The 20,001-nt window shown below is 35.7% G+C and overlaps 1 protein-coding gene across 3 annotated transcripts in view; it reads right to left on the reverse strand.

Moving 5' to 3' along the window:
- Window positions 1–3,447: 3,447 nt before the first annotated feature.
- The window catches only part of LOC129946844 (uncharacterized), a 31,918-nt gene continuing 15,364 nt past the window's right edge, over window positions 3,448–20,001 (reverse strand). For 2 of the 3 annotated variants that reach the window (XM_056057201.1, XM_056057203.1), the window contains exon 2: window positions 3,448–5,441. In XM_056057201.1, coding sequence (XP_055913176.1) covers window positions 4,115–5,329 — 1,215 coding nt within the window. In that variant the 5' untranslated portion in view covers window positions 5,330–5,441 and the 3' untranslated portion in view covers window positions 3,448–4,114. Of the gene's footprint in view, window positions 5,442–11,058; window positions 11,079–20,001 lie in introns of those variants that run through there. The other variant, XM_056057202.1, reaches the window with a different exon arrangement.

Genomic DNA, 20,001 nt, shown 5'->3' on the forward strand with positions numbered 1-20,001 from the left:
GGCCACTCCTGATCTCCTTGCCAGAGGATCAGCGAGAACTTTCACCAGTAGACTTTGAAGAATCGAATTCTGTCAAGGTCTTGGGTTTACAGTGGTGTCCGTCAAAAGATGTCTTTTCATACAAGGTCAAATTCCACCCGTCGAATATATGCACAAAACGTCACATATTATCAGAAGCTTCAAAAATCTTCGATCCGTTGGGATTTCTCGCGCCGGTCATCATAGGAGTCAAAATCTTGCTTCAGGAGCTCTGGAGAAACAAAATCAATTGGGATGAAGAAGTTCCAGACTACTTATCGCAACAGTGGAACTCTATAAGGAACGAACTACCCATCGTCGAATCTTTAGCTATACCGCGAATCATGCTACAAAAACAACGTTATTGGGAACTGCACGGCTTCTGCGATGCCTCTTTGGATGCATACGCAGCGGTGGTCTATTGTCGAAACGTCAAATCTGATAATTCCATTTCTGTGACTCTCGTCGCAGCAAAATCTAAAGTCGCTCCCTTAAAGGTTTTACCCCTACCAAGGCTTGAGTTGTGTGGAGCTTTATTACTTGTTCGATTGATAAACAAAATCAAGCTCTCTTTACAGGTTACAGATGTGAATGTATTTGGTTGGACTGACTCATCAATAGTTCTGCATTGGTTGGCCGCTGCTCCAAAGAAATGGTCGGTATTTATTGGAAACAGAACATCCGAAATCCTCACATCTATACCTTTTAAATCGTGGAATCATGTACGATCAGCATCTAATCCCGCAGATGCCGCTACAAGAGGATTATTGCCATCAATATTGAAAAAAACTAGTATCTGGTGGGAAGGTCCCGGATGGCTAAGCAAAGACCGAGACCAATGGCCTTCATCTGGTTATAGCCCAGATGACATCGAAACTCAGTACCTGGAAGAGCGTAAGACAAACAAAATCGCCAAGGTATTTCTCTTAAATCATAATTCAAATCATCCATTCGAAATCATAATAAATAACTCCTCAAGTTGGTTGAAGGTAGTTCGAGTAGCCGCTTACGTGTTTCGTTTTACCAAAAACTACTTTTCACCTAAAGAACTTCAGAAATTAGATCCACTTTCTACTATCGAATTATCCTTTGCTAAAATTCAAATCATAAAATATGTTCAATCATCTTTGTTTAATTCAGAAATTCAATGTTTAAATTCTAAGAAAGAACTTCACTCGAAAAGCAGACTCAAAGGTTTAAATCCTTTTATCGATTCATCAGGTGTTCTTCGTGTCGGCGGTCGGTTAGAATATTCGAATTTGACCTATTCTGAAAAACACCCCATAATCTTGTGTAAATCCCACAGAATTGCTAAACTAATTGCGGTCTTAACACATAGAAATCATTTACATGCCGGTGCCTCACTTCTCTTTGCTTTAATCAAACAAAATTTTTATATCCTCGGTTGCAGAAATCTTGCTCGAAAGGTGGTTCGAGAATGCATTGGTTGTATTCGTCAACAAAAAGCAACAACGAAACAACTTATGGGAAATCTTCCTTCGGATCGCATCCGGTATGCTCGACCATTCAGCAGAGTTGGCTGCGAGGGCCTATAACGCTTCGTTTAAATCGAGGTCGGAACCCTAAATTTGTAAAGGCCTACATAGCTCTCTTCGTTTGCTTTGTAACAAAAGCAATCCACATCGAATTAGTCGGAGACTTAACTTCAACTGCTTTTTTATCAGCTCTAGATCGCTTCGTTGCCCGCCGAGGCAAACCGTCTGAGATTTGGAGCGACAACGGTACTAACTTTGTTGGTGCTAAACGTCTACTCAACGAAATGTACAATCTTCTCTGCAGTCAACAACACAATAACATCATCATTGATCATCTGGCCAAGGACAACGTCGAATGGAAATTCATCCCACCATCTTCCCCACATTTTGGCGGATTATGGGAGTCAGGGGTTCGATCCGTCAAATTGCATCTAAAACGAGTAATAGGCGATACAAAACTTACCTATGAAGACATGTATACACTATTAGTAAAAATCGAAGCTCTTCTTAATTCTCGCCCAATGTGGCAAAATTCCGATGTTGACCCTGTTGCCCTTACACCCGCTCATTTTTTGATCGGTGAACCCTATACTGCTGTTCCTCAACCTGATTTATATAACAATTCTATTTCAATAAAGACTAACTGGTCTCTTTTGCAGGCGATGGTTCAAGGTTTTTGGAAACAGTGGCATTTTGAATTCCTTACTTCACTACAACACCGATCAAAATGGCAAACTCCACAGCCAAACCTGGAGGTAGACGATATTGTCCTGCTAAAGGAGCCAAATCTACCACCATCCAAATGGTTATTAGGACGAATCATCCAAACGCACCCTGGAAAGGATGACAAGTGTAGGGTAGTGACAGTTCGGACCAAATTCGAAGACTACGTTCGTCCTACAATTAAAGTCGCTCGCTTATGTTCAGAAAGCCCATAACCTTTCAGGAGGGGGCTGGATGTTTAAGAATGACAAACTTATAATTTTCTTCAACAAAACAAAAATACTGGTTTTTGCGTATTCTTTTTCATTTCATTTCCTTACCTTACTTTTTAATTCTAACTAAGCTTAACAATTTTGTTCTTATTCTTATTCTAATTCTTATGCTTATTCGAAACGAAATCGGTTGTTTTTTTGCACGCAAAAGGAAACACATATTTAATCACATTACAACATTTAACAGATAACAAATCAAGTCAAAATCAATACAAATCACATGACAGTACAATAAAATTATTATAACGTTGTTTTAAAGACAAGTGTTTTTCTTTTTTTTTATTGTGAAACAAGAATCCAACAGGAATCAAAGACAATTCAACATATTAAATGGGAAAGTGGTAACACAAATTGAAAAAGACTAACAAATTAACATCAATTATATACATATTTAACACAATTTACACAATATACAAACTAATGCATGTCCAGACCAAACGGCTTATTTGAGTAAAAATTTTTCATGATAGGATTTATCGTTTCGTCGCAAGAAAATTTTATTATTAGGCAGTAATTGAGCCTCTCGTATGACAGTCATACACACTAACAATCATGCTACAAGTACTTTTAATATAGTAATTAAAACGTTATTTCTCCAAAAAACTAAATAGACTTTGTATGCATGTTTAACAACTTGAATTCTTCACCAAGTATCGCTAATCACTATTTTTGTCTTTCGGTTTTTGAAAGCAAATTGTGAACATTTTACTTTAACACATCAAAGTCTTTCCAGCAATTTTATGGAGGACAAAATTTGATGATAAGAAAGAACTCATCTGACAGAACACGGTTTAAGCGTCACAGTTGTGTTATATTGTTCTGTCAAACATATTGCTGAAGTTAAATGGTGAGATTGGGAAAATTAACGAACTTGACGAAAGATTTAAAATATTGTCGTCCTGTAAAAAAATATAATCAAAATAAAACCAGCATATATGTAATTATTCCCTATATTTAATTTTTTTATTAATATTATTTTGATAACTGATAATATGGCAATACCTATGATATAATTTAGCTATTAATACAACAATGATGAGTCTGAAAATAAATAACGACTCCTTTGTCTAAAACTTACAGAAGATGCTAATATTTTATTCTAGACAATAATTTACTCTACAAAATGCATTAAATTAACATTATTATGTTCTATAACAAATATTTTAAAATTTATTTATTAAAAATTAGAAACAAAAATAGAAGTCAAGATATTTAAATGCTTTTACACATATTTGTTCATTTCATGATAAGATGGCTCTCTCCAAATTGACTACTTTTTTCCTTTTCATAATACACAATTCATAATTATGTTATTGTATTATTATAAAGGTATTTTGAAAGAAAAATCACGCTTAAGATTTTGTTTTGTCTGTAAAAATGTGAAGGTACAAAGAATACAAATCGTATATGTGCGTTTGATGTTTGTATATAAATGTGAAATATAGAGTTTGTGATTTTTTACCGAAAAGGATAATTTACAAAATTAAAATTGTTTTTTTGTTTTGTTTTTTTAAAACGACACAACATCGAATAAGCTTATTATTATTATCCTTATCCTTATTTCGAGTCCACATAATTTTATGATAGGCATATAGGTAGGTATACTCAGTCGAAAATGCATGCAAATACCGTCAAGCAGTTCATTCCGAAACTCTCCCAACATCCGTCGTTTCCGTTTTCGATTTTTTCAGCACGTCTCATCTTTTTGGGGTAGTTCTTCGGATTACTCCGATCACTGAGGTGGATAGGCATTTTGGCGAACTCCGGTCGTGGTGTGCGGAATTTCTCCAACATGTGCGTCTGTTCGGGGGTGAGATGCTTCATTTTCTTTCCGTCGATGGCTTCTGCAACGAGTGAGACTTCCGCTGGATCCAACAGCTCCACCCGGTCGCATGCTTTTCGAAAGTCTTTTGCTGACATCGTAAGGTATCGTGGGGCATAGCACAGAGGACCCAGAACTCTTCGACGATTTTCGGCATTAGGGTCGAGTTTCTTGCGCTGACACTCTTCCAATGACCAATCGGCAAGGCATTCAAACAGCCCCAGCTCTGAATGGAGTTGTAAGGCATCCCGTTTGGCAATCATTTCCAGTTCCTCAAAACGAAGTGCTGTCATCTGTTCTTTTGTCAGCACCAACTCGGCGTGCATGTCAATCAACTGCAGGGAGTTATTCAGCAAAGCGATCATGTGATCTTCAGGAGTGAATGGATACGAGTTGGTTGTCGTTGATTTGGATTTTTTCGATGAAGCCTTCCCGGGCTCCTGACTAGTCACCGATTGATTTTGATGGATGGTCGAAGGAGCTGCACTATTATAGTACCACAGAGAGCGAAAAACATCCAAAACAATGGCACTAGTCAGCTGCAAGTCTAACTCTCGTATGCAATGGATGACAAGATCGGGGCAGTTGAATCTGTTGGCTAATTCGAGAATCTCCAAAATGTGCATATGATCACGGTATTTGACGAATTTTGTTTCAAGAAATCGAATGAGTAGCTCGAAGTCCTTCTTGTCAACGTTGGATATCTGAAAATGGTTGTCATTTTTGCGGCCGCTATTTGGACCGGCATGAATTATTTTCGCCAGTTCAACACTGTTTTCTAGGACTGCTTTGCGTTCGCAGCGGATCATGTATCTGTCATCACCGTTGACAACTATGAACTCAATATATTGACTCTGTGGCACGATTATAGGCACGGTCGTTACTGTCGTTGTGATGGGCACATGCGGCTCGGCAGGTGGCGCCGTCGGCGGTACCATGGCACGGCCAGATGCAGTCGGATGCTGCCCATCTGGCCCAAGTCCAAACGGAAGAACCATATTTCCTGCTGACTGTGACTATTTGTTTATATGTTCGTTAGGCTTCTGTCACTTCGTGATAAAAGGCCCTAATCATCGGTGGAGGCAGTGTGATGTTTAAATGGATGGTAATCTGCAAACAAAATTAAAATGCAAATGAAAAAATTGTTAAAGAGAATCGAAAGGTAAAATAACTATTATATCAATGGCTTGGGATACCAACAAAAATTTGTGAAAATGGGGTTTCCCCTCCTTAAATAACATTAAGAGAATTTTATTCGAAAATTTCTATTTTCGGAGGCATCTACAAATCGGAAGACGTAAATCATTAAACCATTAGTATACTTCCGCTTACCATAAAAATGGTGTCCTCGTGAAAAATATGTATACCCGCAGTTATTAAAAATAAATAGTATTTTATAATATACATGCATTTTATTCGCATTTTGGTCGAAAGTAGAGCCTTTTTTTAATTTCAGTCAATGACCGGCATTCGGTGGTTTGATGTATGCTTTGTATATATTTTCATATGAACTTACTCAACAATATTTTCTTAATTTATCTTAACCGGCTTAATTAAACTTTTACCATAAACATAATATACAGAAACAAACATCATAAGATACTCGCTATAAACGCCTATCTTTTATGGTACCTATAAATATATTTTTTTTGTTGTCAGTGTCAACTCATCAATTAAAGGTGCGTTGTTTAATTTTCAAAATGAATTGCTTATAACCGACTTTGTGAACTTGTGATGGATGGTGATGAAAAATTTGTAATCAGTTTTATTTTATCTATACCTACAGTTTAAATATATGTAAAAATTAATGAGACCTTGGAACTATAACATTATAAATCATTTGTTTAATTTTGTTATTTCCTTGTTTAATTGGTCAAAAATATTAAAGTTATATGATTTTCAGTGAAAGCAAGGATGGGACAGAATCTAATATAGGACTTTTCAGTGACTTTCATTTTGAATGAAGCGTTTTTTGACAGCTTTTACTTTTGAAGCTGTCATCTTTTGACATTTGACAAATAAAAACTACGCCAATACTAAAAATGGAACTAGGACACGTTTCAACAAAGCTTTAAAGTTGTAAAAACTCACAACAAATAATTTGTAGTCGGAGTTCTAAGTTTTGCGTTTCTGGAAGAGGTGATTATATTTGGTCCTCGACATCTTTAAATTATACTCCCTTACATTTTTTCGGTAATAAAATGCTTTACAATTAATTCAAAAGATTTAAGGTTAAAAGTGAGGTTATGGAGGACATAAGGCAGTAAATGTGCGAATTGGTCATAGAAAATTAGACTGATAACGATATCATTCCATTGGACTCTTAAAAATACTAATTTTTTTAAGTTTCAAAATGAAACCTCTTATTTGAAACCCCTATAGAAAATTGAATCAACGAAAATATGAATAAGAAATATAAATTATAGAAGTTGAACATGGCCATGGTATCTTTCTACCGTGTTTAGCTCTATTATGTCCTGTTGGGCAGAACCTTTGTTCATGTGGAAATTATATAGAACGGTTTGGCTGGGTTTAAATGGTAGACATGTGCATTCAAGAGGACACAAGCGTCCACAGGTTTTTCTCAAAACCACCTCTGTCTATCAACTCCTACTTTCACCTCCCCGCGGTGAACATCGGGTGCCTAGTACCTCAACTGTAGATTGGGTTCCAACCCCAGTGGAAAGTTGTTGGGGCAGCAAACGAGAGAGGTGGGGATGTGTTTCCACTATAAGGCACCTCTCCTTATCCAGGCGGCAGCGGACGAATTCTCCAGCAAGGTTGAACTACATAGTGAACACCTTATAGGGCTTCTTCGACATAATCGGAGCCCAGGCCTGTAAGGAGCGGTTTATCCGGCTCCCCGTCCTTGGAGTTATGCTGAGGATCTGGCCCTCCAGGTTGGGGGTTGTGCCGTCGGGGTGACTTCCTGGCCACGTAAAAAATATCTTTAGTTGCGAAGCACCAACAAGTCTCGGATATGGACGGATTCACTGTTGACAACCCACGCAAACGAAATAAGGATCACTTCTCCAAATTATATAACGGGATGACGAACCGAATTCCGCTGTAAGGGAGATAGAACCACTCAACCTCGGCGACGCAGATCAACAATTCCGCCTACCCGACCTTGACGAAGTGAAGATAGCTATATCTATAAACTTAAGTCAAACAAAGCTGCTGGAGCTGATGGCATCTCTGCCGAACTATTCAAAGCAGCAGGCGATGACTTGGTACGGAGCATGCACCAACTCATCTGCAAAATATGGTCGGAAGAAAGCATGCCCGATGAGTCAATCTCAGCATAGTGTGCCCAATACATAAGAAAGGAGGCCCTACGCCAACTACAGAGGCATCAGTATCCTAAACATTGCGTATAAGATTCTCTGCCGTATTATGTGAACGTCTGAACCCATTCGTCAACAACCTGATTGGTCCTTATCAGTGTGGCTTCAGACCAGGAATTCACACTACAGTAGATCTTGGAAAAAACCCAGGAACTTCAAATCGATACCCACCACCTCTTTATCGATTTTAAAGCCGCGTATGACAGCATCTAAATGGAAAAGCTCTACCGAGCAATGTCTAGTTTTGGCATCCCTGTCAAACTTATCCGTTTGTGCAGAATAACGATGGAGAATGCACGCTGCTCTATCAAGGTCGAGATCCCACCGATGCATTTGATGTCAAAAAAGGTTTTAGACAAGGCGATGCACTGTCATGAGACTTCTTCAACATCGTTCTGGAAAGAATTGTGCAAAACTCAACAGTCAATACTAGAGCCACAATCTTCCAAAGGTCCATCCAGTTACTCGGATACGCAGACGATATTGACATAATTGGAAGATCAAAGCGTGATGTCAGTAGAGCGTTTTTGAGCATTGCGACGGAAGCGAAGAAGATGGGTTTAGTGGTCAATGAGGGCAAGACCAAGTATATGCTGTCATCAAAAAAGGACACTAAACAACCACGTCTTGGACAAAACGTCACCATGGACAGCTATAACTTTGAGGTAGTTAATGACCTTGTCTACCTAGGCACCGTTATTAATACAGACAACGACACCAGCGCTGAAATCATACGAAGAACAACTCTTGCAAATCGCTGCTTCTTTGGACTTAGAAGGCAATTGAGAAGTAAAGTCCTCTCTCGAGCATCTAAAATCACCATCTATAAGACACTCATCATCCCGCTTCTTATTTATGGCGCTGAGGCCTGAACCCTGTCAAAGAAAGATGAGAGCGTCTTAGGATGCTTCGAGAGAAAAATTCTTCGGGTGATTTTTGGTCCCGTACGCATAGATGAAGAATGGAGGAGAAGATATAACGACGAACTGTACGAGTTGTACAACGACACTGACCTAGTTAGCAGGTGGGAGAGGACCTCAACCAACTTGGCTTGAGAAACTGGAGACAGCTAGCTAGGGACCGAGCTGGCTGGCGACGCATGTTGGTTGAGGCCCAGGTCCGCCCCGGACTGTAGCGCCACCTTAAGTAAGTAAGTAAGGTTTGGCTGGGTGATCTCTATTGAAACATTGCATTCAAATAAGGAACATTTTAGTATCTTTTTTGTGCAATAATAATTGTTAAGAAATTTCATACAACTGCAACTGCATAAGAAGCATTAAACTTTACTACATTAAAAGATAACACGAAGACAAAAAGTGGAATTGGTTACAGTTTGCTTTGGTTAAAAAAAAATAATTTATAAATTAATTTTAATTAATTTAATCCTACAAAATTTGTGGATTATTTGGAATAATTACAGCTATTTCAGAAACTTTAGAAATAGTTTTAAATGAATCAATTTGCCCATAAACATTCAAAGCAAATCTAACAAGTAAGAATATAACACAATCAGCTTTGTTCGATTTTATACGATTCAAAGGATTTTTGCTTAGTGGTGTTCATCTGGTCAGCTGTTCGGCAATTTACATTGAAATGCAACCGATTGCACTTATTTCGTGACAGCTATGTGCAAACTTTTTGGATTTCCCTTGGCACGAATTCTTTGCGAAAGAAATTAAGACATTTGAATAAAAAAAACAATATTTATTTGAGTAAATATTTGCACTAATTCTGAAAATTTGTTTTTCCACGATATGTAATCGGAAATATAAAAACATAGCACGCAAAAGTACAATGTATTTGTGGGCAATTTGACCTCCGACAAAGTCTGAGTTGTGGACAGTTTCTTGTCGCGAACGGATGCCTCGCTAGGGTCAAATGTCAAAATAAACTATTTTTAATCGTTTTCCAACTCAAGAAAATAAATCAATTTTTTTGTAATGAAATAAAAAATTGACATAAAGTATGAAAATTCTCAGCTGTCAGATCCTTTCTCATTTTTTTTACTGAGAGTTTAATATTAAAAATGTTGGGCTTTTGAAACAAATACCTTAACTTTAAATGATGGAAAAAAATTAATCATGTCATGATTGATTTATTAATTCTAATGGAAAATCTTCCAAAATCAAGTAAGAAAGCACACTTTAAAATAAAATTTAATGGACAAATGTTAGACATATGGAATTAGACAAAGCAATGTAATGGCTGAATCACAAACACGCTTTAGCTTCGGCTTCACCTGATGTTGACGAGTACAGCTATAGGAATTCAATGCATGCTATCACAATGGATCTTCGGCCTCACGTTTCGTTTGATAATCGTAAGGAAAAGAAATTTCTATTGTTTGACAATCGTAAGGAAAAGAACGTAAAGTGACTCCAAACGGAAGCTCTAGTTCAATTATCTTAACATTTGCTTTGTCTGACAGCTCAACAGCTGTAAAAAAATGTCAACAAACAAAATATTTACTCTTTTTGGAAGCCGAAGCTGAAGCGTGTTTGTGATTCAGCCATAAATGTAAGAATGACTTTTTTAACTCATGCCCAAAATTTATTTTATGAGTTTGCAAACCACAAGTTAACAAAGATTTACGAAAGCAACAAGTGAAACAATTGCATACAAAAATATTGCAAACCTTTTTTTTATCCACCAATGTATTCAATTCTTATTTTAAGAACTCCCGCTTTCGCCGTTTCGAAAAAGTGCATTGTTTGAATGAAAAGGATATTAAACAAATATAAAATACAAAAAACTTAAACTTCACGTAACAATCAAACAAAACGCAACGTAAACAAAAACTCATGTGTTGTCTTTGCATTGAACTACCTTACAACTTTACGTAATTGTTAATGAAATGCATGACATCTGCATGGGGATGTTACCGACAGTTCTTTCAAGTGTAAAATAAAAAAAAAAACAGACTCACTGATAGTCATTTTCACTAAACACATGTACTTTGTTTACAAAAAGCAGACAAAAAAAAAAGAATTAAACAAAAGCAAAGTACATATTTTCTTTTGCAAATATAGGTATTATATTATTTTGTATAAATATGTAGAGTAGAACAAGGCCAATGATAGTTCTTTATTAGATAAATATTATTTCAAAAAAGTCTTTCAGATGATTTAACATTTTAATTTGTTTACTTAGATTTTTATTACTGCATATTACCAGTTGATAACACAACCTTTAAAACAACAAAAGAAATTACTTAAAAGTTAAACAAATCTTCTTCTATTCTATTAGTATATTCATAAACAAGTTATCATTAAACAAAACAAAAAAAACACCAATTATTATATTATCAAAAAAAAATGTTTAAATTGCTAAATTTATTGAAACGTTAAAAAAGTTAAATTAACAAAATAAATCACACTTACGATTTAAAGTTTATTTAGTTTCTAATTCTTCACACACAAATTTTGATCATCAATTAACACTCAAAGCTATCATAAATTCCCGCCAAATATATACAAACGGTTAATTTAATTTTCAAAATCACTTCATTTTCATTTTTTGACACTTTCTTATCCTACATTATCTATCTTATGTAATTTATCTTCATCGAATCGTTCGTAGAATATGTTTTAATTAGATTAAATCAATAATATAACTGATATCAGTTTTAGTTTAATTTTGACGTTTCCAACGTCATATTAAATTTATCACGTACAAAGTATTGTTCATTTAATTAAATCCACACATGGGGAGCTGCTGTTAGTGCTAGTTTGACACTGTCAACCGTTGTTGTGGTCGACTCGATATTCTACGATCGACTAAAATTTAATGTGCACAAAAAAGTATGAAATATTAAAAAATTAAAGAAAAAAAAACTCCAATTCGCGATACAACTAAATTGATTGTTCTCAACTACATTGTGAATTCCAAGTTCCAAGCGAAGAGTTTGCATATAGTTGCCTTAAGCACTGATAAAGTGGCCCTAGTGTATTTTGATATTACATCGCCCTTTTCCTTATTTGCACAGCATACTGGCGAGTTGTAGGCATATTATCTTCTGTGTCAATTGGTAGAACCTTCGTACTCGTAGGTTGAAAAAAAAACCACCCAAACCCTCGTCGTTCCATTCTAGGCACACAAATTATGTTCAATTCGACTCCTTCCACATGGGCAGATGAGATGTTAGCGGGAAACGGGATGTAAACGAGCATAAAATCAACACAAATGACGGTAGCTCTATAACCAATTAGGATTGGAATTAAATGTCAAATACTAGCTGCCATGTAGTACCAGCATTTGCCGTTTGATTTTGAGTTTGAGGTTAAGTTCATGGTAATGTTATGAAGTTGTGAATTGCTTTATTAAACAAAAGAAAAAAAAACGTATGTGTTTAAAAAGATTGTCGTTGTCGCGAATGCAATCCAATTGTTAAGTATTCTATTAGTTGGAGTTGAACTCTCATCAAAACAGAAAATTTAAAACCAAATATTGACTAACAATAATGATTAAGCTTGTTCGTAGGTATAAATGTTTTAAAGTTGTATATAATAGAGATAGAATTTGCATATTGGTATACAGTCTTCCTCCCTCCTCTCTCTATCTTTCAGTCTGTACTTTTTGGGTATCCCAAATGTGATATTGTAATATTTTAATTATCATTTTTCTGAGATTATGCCGGTCGTCGGTCGAGGTAAAACCTACGCACAAAGGTAAACATTGAGGGTTTTAAAGATAAGAAAGTCTAATATACCGAATCGATCTTCATGGGTGTACTCTACTCTCTTATTCAAAAGAACAAAGAGGCTCTGGGAGGTATGTTTAAAAAAAAGAAGATAATTTCATTTTCACTATTATAGTGAATAAATTAATTGGTTTTGATGATAATTTGTTTCTGTGTTAAATAAATAGTAAAATATCTAGCAACGTGTGCGGCGGCGTTAAAGATTCATTTGAAGTCAATTATTGTGTATTTTTTTACACACAACTGTACCTATACATGTAATGATATCTGCATTACATTGAGAAAGATTAGGAAGAATAAAACAAATTAAATCGAATTTATGTGAAGAAATGGCGCCCAACGAAGGACGTTTGTATACAGAATTCAACTAAGCGGCATGTCAAGGAAAGAGTGCACAGCCACATAGTAACGTAAATAATAATCGTAAACAAGGAATAAACACAAACAAATATTAAGGTTTTTGGCTCTAAACGTTTGACTAAATAAAAACTGCATTATCTATTTTCATTTGTCAAATTTTTGATTTTATCAAACTTACCTAACTTCAAATCCTATACCATTCAAAATCCTTATTCAATCATTCATCGGGGCTAAGAAGATTGTGCAGCCATACATTTTTGGTCACAGTAGAGACTGTAGACATTTTTTATGTGAGTGCGTTTAACAATGCATAAGAATAAATCTGAACTTATAACTTTGTTGGCGTCATTTAGGAATGACAATTGTAAGAAATTGTTGATCTGTCAAACTACCGTATTTCAAAAAAGGAACAAATTGTTTTTATAACCCAAGATAAAGGATAAGGTTAGGTTAGGTTGAAGTGGCTGTCCAAGATGGAAACGGACACACTTAGGCCAGTTTAAAGGCCTATTGTGATACCACATGAATCTTTAGGAGTCCTCCTAAGCTCAATGGAACCAGTTTGAGTCCGAAACGTGATCTACATAGATCGTTAAAGAAGAATTCTCCAAGTAATTCTTGCGTTTTTGAGCCAAAGCAGGGCATGTACAGAGAAGATGAAGAATTGTTTCGTGCTCTTCCTCGTCCGTAAAGCTTCTGCAAGAGTCATTTGAGAATACGCCTTGTCGCGAGGAGTGCTTTCCTATTAGACAGTGTCCGGTTATGACACCTATTATCGAGCTTATATGCGATCTGCTTGGAGATAGCAAGCACCTTGAAAGTTTTAAATCCAGTGTTGGCCAGATGTTTTTAGTGACCTGACACGTGGTGATGTTGTTCCACCTGTTGCCTGCCCTCCTCACAGCGTCTTGCATTAGCAACAGTTGACAAGTAGCGATTGAAATGCCAGTACGTGCCAAACGTGGTAGGATGGGCTGCACTGTACCGTTCCTGGCGAGTTTATCTGCCTTACAGTTACCTGGCATGTCTCTATGGCCCGGCACCCAGCAAAAGTGAATATTAAACTGTTGTGCTATCTCCATTAGAGATGATCGACAGTTATGGACTGTTATAGAGTTTGTAGAGACAAAGTCGAGTGATTTGATAGCAGCTTGACTATCTGAGAAAATACGGATATCAGATGTCGATATCACGTTTTCTTTAAGCCGTTTTCTTTAGGACTTCCTTTATCGACAAAAGTTCCACCTGGAACACGCTACAATGATTGGGACGGCGAAATGAGAGACTTAATTTCAGTCGTTCAGAGTACCTACACACCTCCACGACCCATCTGACCATTCCTATCCTCCCAAAAAGATCTGGGTGGTATAGCAATCTGGAAGTTTCTGTCGAATTGCAGTTGGGGGATGGTATAGTCTGTGTGCTTTGGAATTGATTCTAAATACCTTTATCATTGGCCAATGTTGTTGTAAGTCCACTGCGACGAAGCTTTGAGGTGAATAGCAGAGCTTGCTGCTATTTGTTTGATAAATATGTCAAGAGGTGTTAGGTAAAGTAAGGTGTCCAGTGCCGCAGATAGGGTCGTGCGAAGCGATCCGCTTATACATAGGCAAGCTGAACCTTGGACTTTATTTAACTTATCCCTGTTTATACCTTTCTCTACAGCAGCCCACCATACTGCCACACCGTACGTTAAAATTGGTCTGATTACCGATGTGTATACCCAATGCGTGATTCTGGGTTGTAAGCCCCATTTATTACCAATAGCTTTTTTGCAAGAAAAGAGAGCTACAGAAGCTTTTTTGACTCTTTCCTGTACGTTGCGTTTCCAATTAAGTTTTTTTTATCTAAGACAAGACCCAGGTATTTAGCCTCGTCTGAGAATTTTAATTCGATTCCTTTAATATAGAGAGGGTTGACAAATGGAATTTTGTATCTCCTCGAAAATAACACCAAATTGGTTTTGTGTGGGTTAACACCCAATCCACACCAATTAGCCAAAAGTATTAGTCTGTCTAAGGAATTTTGTAAGAGTTCTTTTAAGGTGTTAAGATGCTTTCCTGAAACTGCTATAGCAACGTCGTCCGCATAGGCCATCACTCTGAAGCCCTTCGCATCCAGACTAGTAAGGATTTCATTCACCACCAGGTTCCAGAGGAAAGTGGATAGAACACCACCTTGCGGTGTCCCTCTCCTAACAAATCGTTTACCAGAAGAGTTGCCCAGTTTTGAGTTAATTATTCTGCTAGTAAGCATTAAATGAATTAACTCCCAAAGCGAACTCTCTACATTTAGAGATGTTAGTGCAGATGTGATTGCAGATTTGTCCACGTTGTTAAAGGCATCTTCGATGTCAAGGAAAGCAACTATAGTAAAGTGTGTAACGATGTTTCCACCGATTTACCTTTACAGTAGACATTTTGAGACGATGACAGAAGTCTTGTATCATATACTTGCCCTGAAATGGATATCAATCAATCTTTCCAAGGTCTTAAGAAGTAATGACGATAGACTTATAGGTCGCAGATCTTTAGGATTGACTTGCGAGCATTTACCTGCTTTGGGTATAAAAACAACTTTAACTTCTCTCTATGCCGAGGGAACATGGACCAGGTAAAGACAGCTGGTAAAAATTGCCTCAAGGATTGGTGCAATTATGTCAGAAGTCTTTTGTAGCTCTACTGGTATTATTCCATCTGGTCCTGCAGACTTAAATGGTTTGAAGCAGTTGAGAGCCCATTGTAGCTTGTCCCTTGTGATCAGACCTTGTGGATATGTTGTATTGGAACTTGAAAGTATATGATTGTTGCAAGTTTCAGTAAGAGAACTACCAGGAAAGTGAGTGTTAAATAGTAAGTTCAGCGATTCATTGCTTGAATTTGTCCAGGAACCGTCTGCATTTTTCAAGCAGCTTGGCATCGCTGGACTAGTTGAAAGAATTTATAAGATAAATAACTAAAGAAAAATTGAAGCTGGTTTTTAACTCGCTAATACAAAATTATGAGATTAATATTAAAATATTTCTTGAATCATATGTTTAGTTATTTCAACAAAAGAATTCATACAGGTATTCGTTGTTTTCTCCCCAGTCAAAAAAAACATTCAACTCATTGGTAAGCAAATCACTCACTTTGACAGTTCAACACTTTTGGGTTGTTACACATCGTAATTCTTCGACACTTCAACAATGGACAGGTTCAGACAACATAAATAAGGGACTTATGTACTTTGCAGTCAAGTGAATTCTATGAACGTAAATTTTAATCAAAGCTACAAGTTAGTTTTTCAAGTACCGCATAAACTTCCAACTCAGAACCTTACTTCATTAACCTCTACCTGCAGTTGATCGTGCAAAAACTACCAAAAATATTATTATCTACAAAACACTTCTCATGCGTAATACAATTCGATTTCGACTTTTATTTTGCATTTTAAAGAAAAATTACTTATTAATTTTCCAATTTGATAAGAAACCCTTTTACATCAGAAAGAACTGTGCAGAAAAAAAGAGTAATAAAGTTGAGTTTTCAGTTGAATTATATATTATGATTAGCTGTCATTTTGATATAAGTAGACTTGACAGTAAGGGAATTTTTTCTTGACTAACTTTCCAGTCAATTAAATTATAAAGTTACCTTAATTGGAAAGCAATTTTTTGGCAGCTGGCAAATCAGATAATAGAAACTTCTACATAAGTCCTTTATGTAGCCTGAACCTGCCCAATAAGAATTGCAATATCTTTTTTAATTGGCTGCGTTGAATCTCGTGTTGGATAAGTTATCTTGGATAGGTGGATTTGTAGATACCTTGTTGGACGAGTTGAATAGCTGCATTGAGATAGCTGTCAAAAAATAAAAACAACTTTCAACTGTTTACAAAAAGCAGAGAAACATTTAAGCTTCGAAGTCAAAATTGTTGTAAGATTCGTCAGACGATGATGAATTGATAGTTGCGTAACAATTTAATAAATAAGAGATAACCTTAATATGTAATCTGTGTATGTTAAATTTTCTCTTAGCACAATTAGAATTCTAAACGATTAATAATTTATTAGCGAATTTTCCGGTTTTAAACGATTTACGTTTAACAAAAACTATCCTAAAAGAAACGAGGACTATTAGGAACTGACAATACCTAGATATAGAAGGCAAATAGCTTCTTCATCGTCTTTTATGTATAGAACATCCTCAAATACAACTATACAACTTCAACTAACATTTTGTATCTTTTTGTTTACCTACAAATACAAAAGGCTGAAATCATTTTTCAAGTTTCTTGAAATTCATGCATGTGCTGAATCAGCTGTTCTGTCAGATACCTACATACACCAGAAATTCTTGTATACCTTTGGATTCCTTTTTTGACATCTCAGCTGTTTTTGATCAGCTATTATTTTATACGTAAAATACTAACACAAAGGTATCCGGATACCCTATCAGTCTGAGATTGAACGCAGCCATTAAGTCACCTAAACTAATTGCAGAGCATATTATTCATAAACGTCATTCTGTAGTTGGAGGAGAACGATGAAGGAGACATTTGGTGAAGTAATAGTTACTATGAATATTAACGCGGAAGCAGTTTTGTTAAATTGTAGAAACTACAGAAAATATTAATATTTTGCGAGGAAACAATTTAAATAACTATTTTGATGATGTTTAGCCCTTCATGTTAACAATTTTGCTCTGCAATTGCGTTAAAAATGTCAAAGAATAGAACTTCGAGTTGTCTAATTCCTGAACATTCAAAGAAAAGGTACGAGTGTCTGTGTCTGTCGTTTTTTTACGAATCGTAAAACTAGTAACACGGTATTTTCTGTACAATTTCTATGAAAACAGTTTTGAAGTTTAAAGTTTCCCTAAAAGTATTTGAGCAGTTGACATTTAAGAAGCCGTTACCTTTTGACATTAGAAAAAAATGGTGAACTGTGAAGTTGTGGTTTGGAAAGAAAGACACACAATGAGCTTAAAGATGAAATTCGTGGAGCTATAGTGCACATACATCAATAAATGTGTGAATTGGGCAGAGAAAATTTCATTAAAAGGTGCAGAAATCATAGACTTGGCGTGACAGCCATTATCATTTTTAAGGACGTATTGGCTGAATCAAAAACACGCTTCAGCTTCGGCTTCGTCTGCGTTACGGTGGTATTTTATCCCTCCAGAGAGCAAATATTTTGTTTGTTGACATTTTGTAACAGCTGTTGAGCTGTCAGACAAAAGCAAATGTTCAGATAATTGAACTAGAGTTTCCATTTGGAGTCACATTACGTTCTTTTCCTTTCGATTGTCAATTGTCAAACGAAACGTGTGGTCGAAGCTTCACAGCTGGAACACAATGGTGACGGGGCCGGAGTTGTAACCGAAATACCTGCCAACATTTTAAAAGTACGCAAATGCAGATGCACGAACACAACGCAACGGAACTGGAATCGGAGCCGCAGCCGGAGTCGGATGAGTTGACCAACTTTTAACTTTGAAGTACGACACATTTGACGTCTATAATTTTTTGCACATCAAATTTGATTTCGTGGTTTGTGTTTGTGCATTAAATTGATATTTTTCATTGCGGTTGTTTGAATAAATAAAAAAAGTTAAATTAAATCAAATAAACAGTTAAATTAAAACAAATAAACGTTAAATTAAAGAATACAAAATGGATGAATCGGAAAAAATTATTCAAGCGGCCAGTGAAAGAGACGTTCTTTGGAATTTGGAAAATAGACACCAAAAAAACAATAAAATCAGAGCAAAGGAATGGGAAGCAATTGCCCAACAGTTGAATATGCCAAGTGTGTTTTGTGTGCTGTTGTTTGTTTTAATTTTTATTATTTATGTTTTGCCTTTTCCATTATATAAAATAATTTTAAAACTTAGCCAAACTCAAACCAAACTCAAACCAAATGATAAGTATCAAATCAATAATTTCAAAATAGAACTAGATCTATATTTAACGTCAAAAAGTCATACGACGCATTGTGTTCTGTGACAGCTATTCCGACTCCGGCTGGGGCTCCGATTTTTGCATTGTGTTCCAGCAGCCATTGTAATAGCATGCATTGAATTCCTATTGCTGAACTCGTAAACGTCAGGTGAAGCCGAAGCTGAAGCGTGTTTGTGATTCAGCCATATCTTCCTTTTTAAATTAAAAAAAAAACACATGAACTAATTCCTCTTGAAAAATACTTATTTTTTTAATATAAAAATGTAACCTAATAGTGGAAAAGCCTACTTATTGTTTGGAAAAATTTAAAGCTAGTTCGATATTATGATAGATTCAAATGTTCAAAAGCATGAAAACCTCTCAAAGTAGTAGCAAAAAATGATTTTTTAGAGATCTTAAATTACTAAAAACAAACCGGACATAACGATTATCATGGTCATTACCGCATGTGTCTAAATTAGGTTATTCATTCATCTGACTTTTTTAACTGATTCATTTTTACTAAAAATATTTATTCTTAAACATTCAAGCTTATTCATCTTTTTTAAAAATGAAATCACTCAAAATTTGCGCAACAAATGACAAAGGAAATAATTCTAGATTTATTAAACATAAACAAAAACATCAGATGCAAGTATTCGTCGGTAAACAAACCAGAATTTGGCACAATTCCAAATCACCCATCAACAGAAATCTGAAAACACGCACGAGAAATATCTCTTTTGGAAAAATGACCCGACACAAGGTTTTTTTTACTTAAAGTCTACACATGTAGAACACACATAAATTCAAAATGTTTTATTTATAAAATTAAATTCAAAATTATTGAATGCATTTTTTAAATAAATTATCCAGACATATTTGAAATTTCGATTCACGTCAATAGCTCATCATCTCATTAGTTACAGACTTTGGTGTAAATATTTTACTTTTGAAATGAATATTGCTTTCGAAATTTTCCAGAGAAGTGAATACAAAAATATGACTACAAACTAGCTAAAAGCAGTCTGGTTATGCACATTTTCCTTTTTAATCGGCAAAAATAAATACAATAAAACAACATTTCCTTAAAAACATGGCCGTTCATATTTGTCCAAAATGACAGATTTATATTATTTTCCTACTTTTCGTAATTGAATGAAATGCATATGGACCGATGAAACGTTATGGGCACTCGTGAGTTAAGAATAATTTCGAATTCTATGCCAAGTCTATTTAAAGACGGTTCCAACCAATTAAAGTTAAAAAGTAAGTTATAAAAGAGTTACAGTGTAATCTAAGGAATGAGGAATGTCTCCTGCTTTCGAAGTAAACTGGAAAC

Source organism: Eupeodes corollae, chromosome 2, assembly GCF_945859685.1.
Source record: "Eupeodes corollae chromosome 2, idEupCoro1.1, whole genome shotgun sequence".
NCBI classification, from domain to species: domain Eukaryota; kingdom Metazoa; phylum Arthropoda; class Insecta; order Diptera; family Syrphidae; genus Eupeodes; species Eupeodes corollae.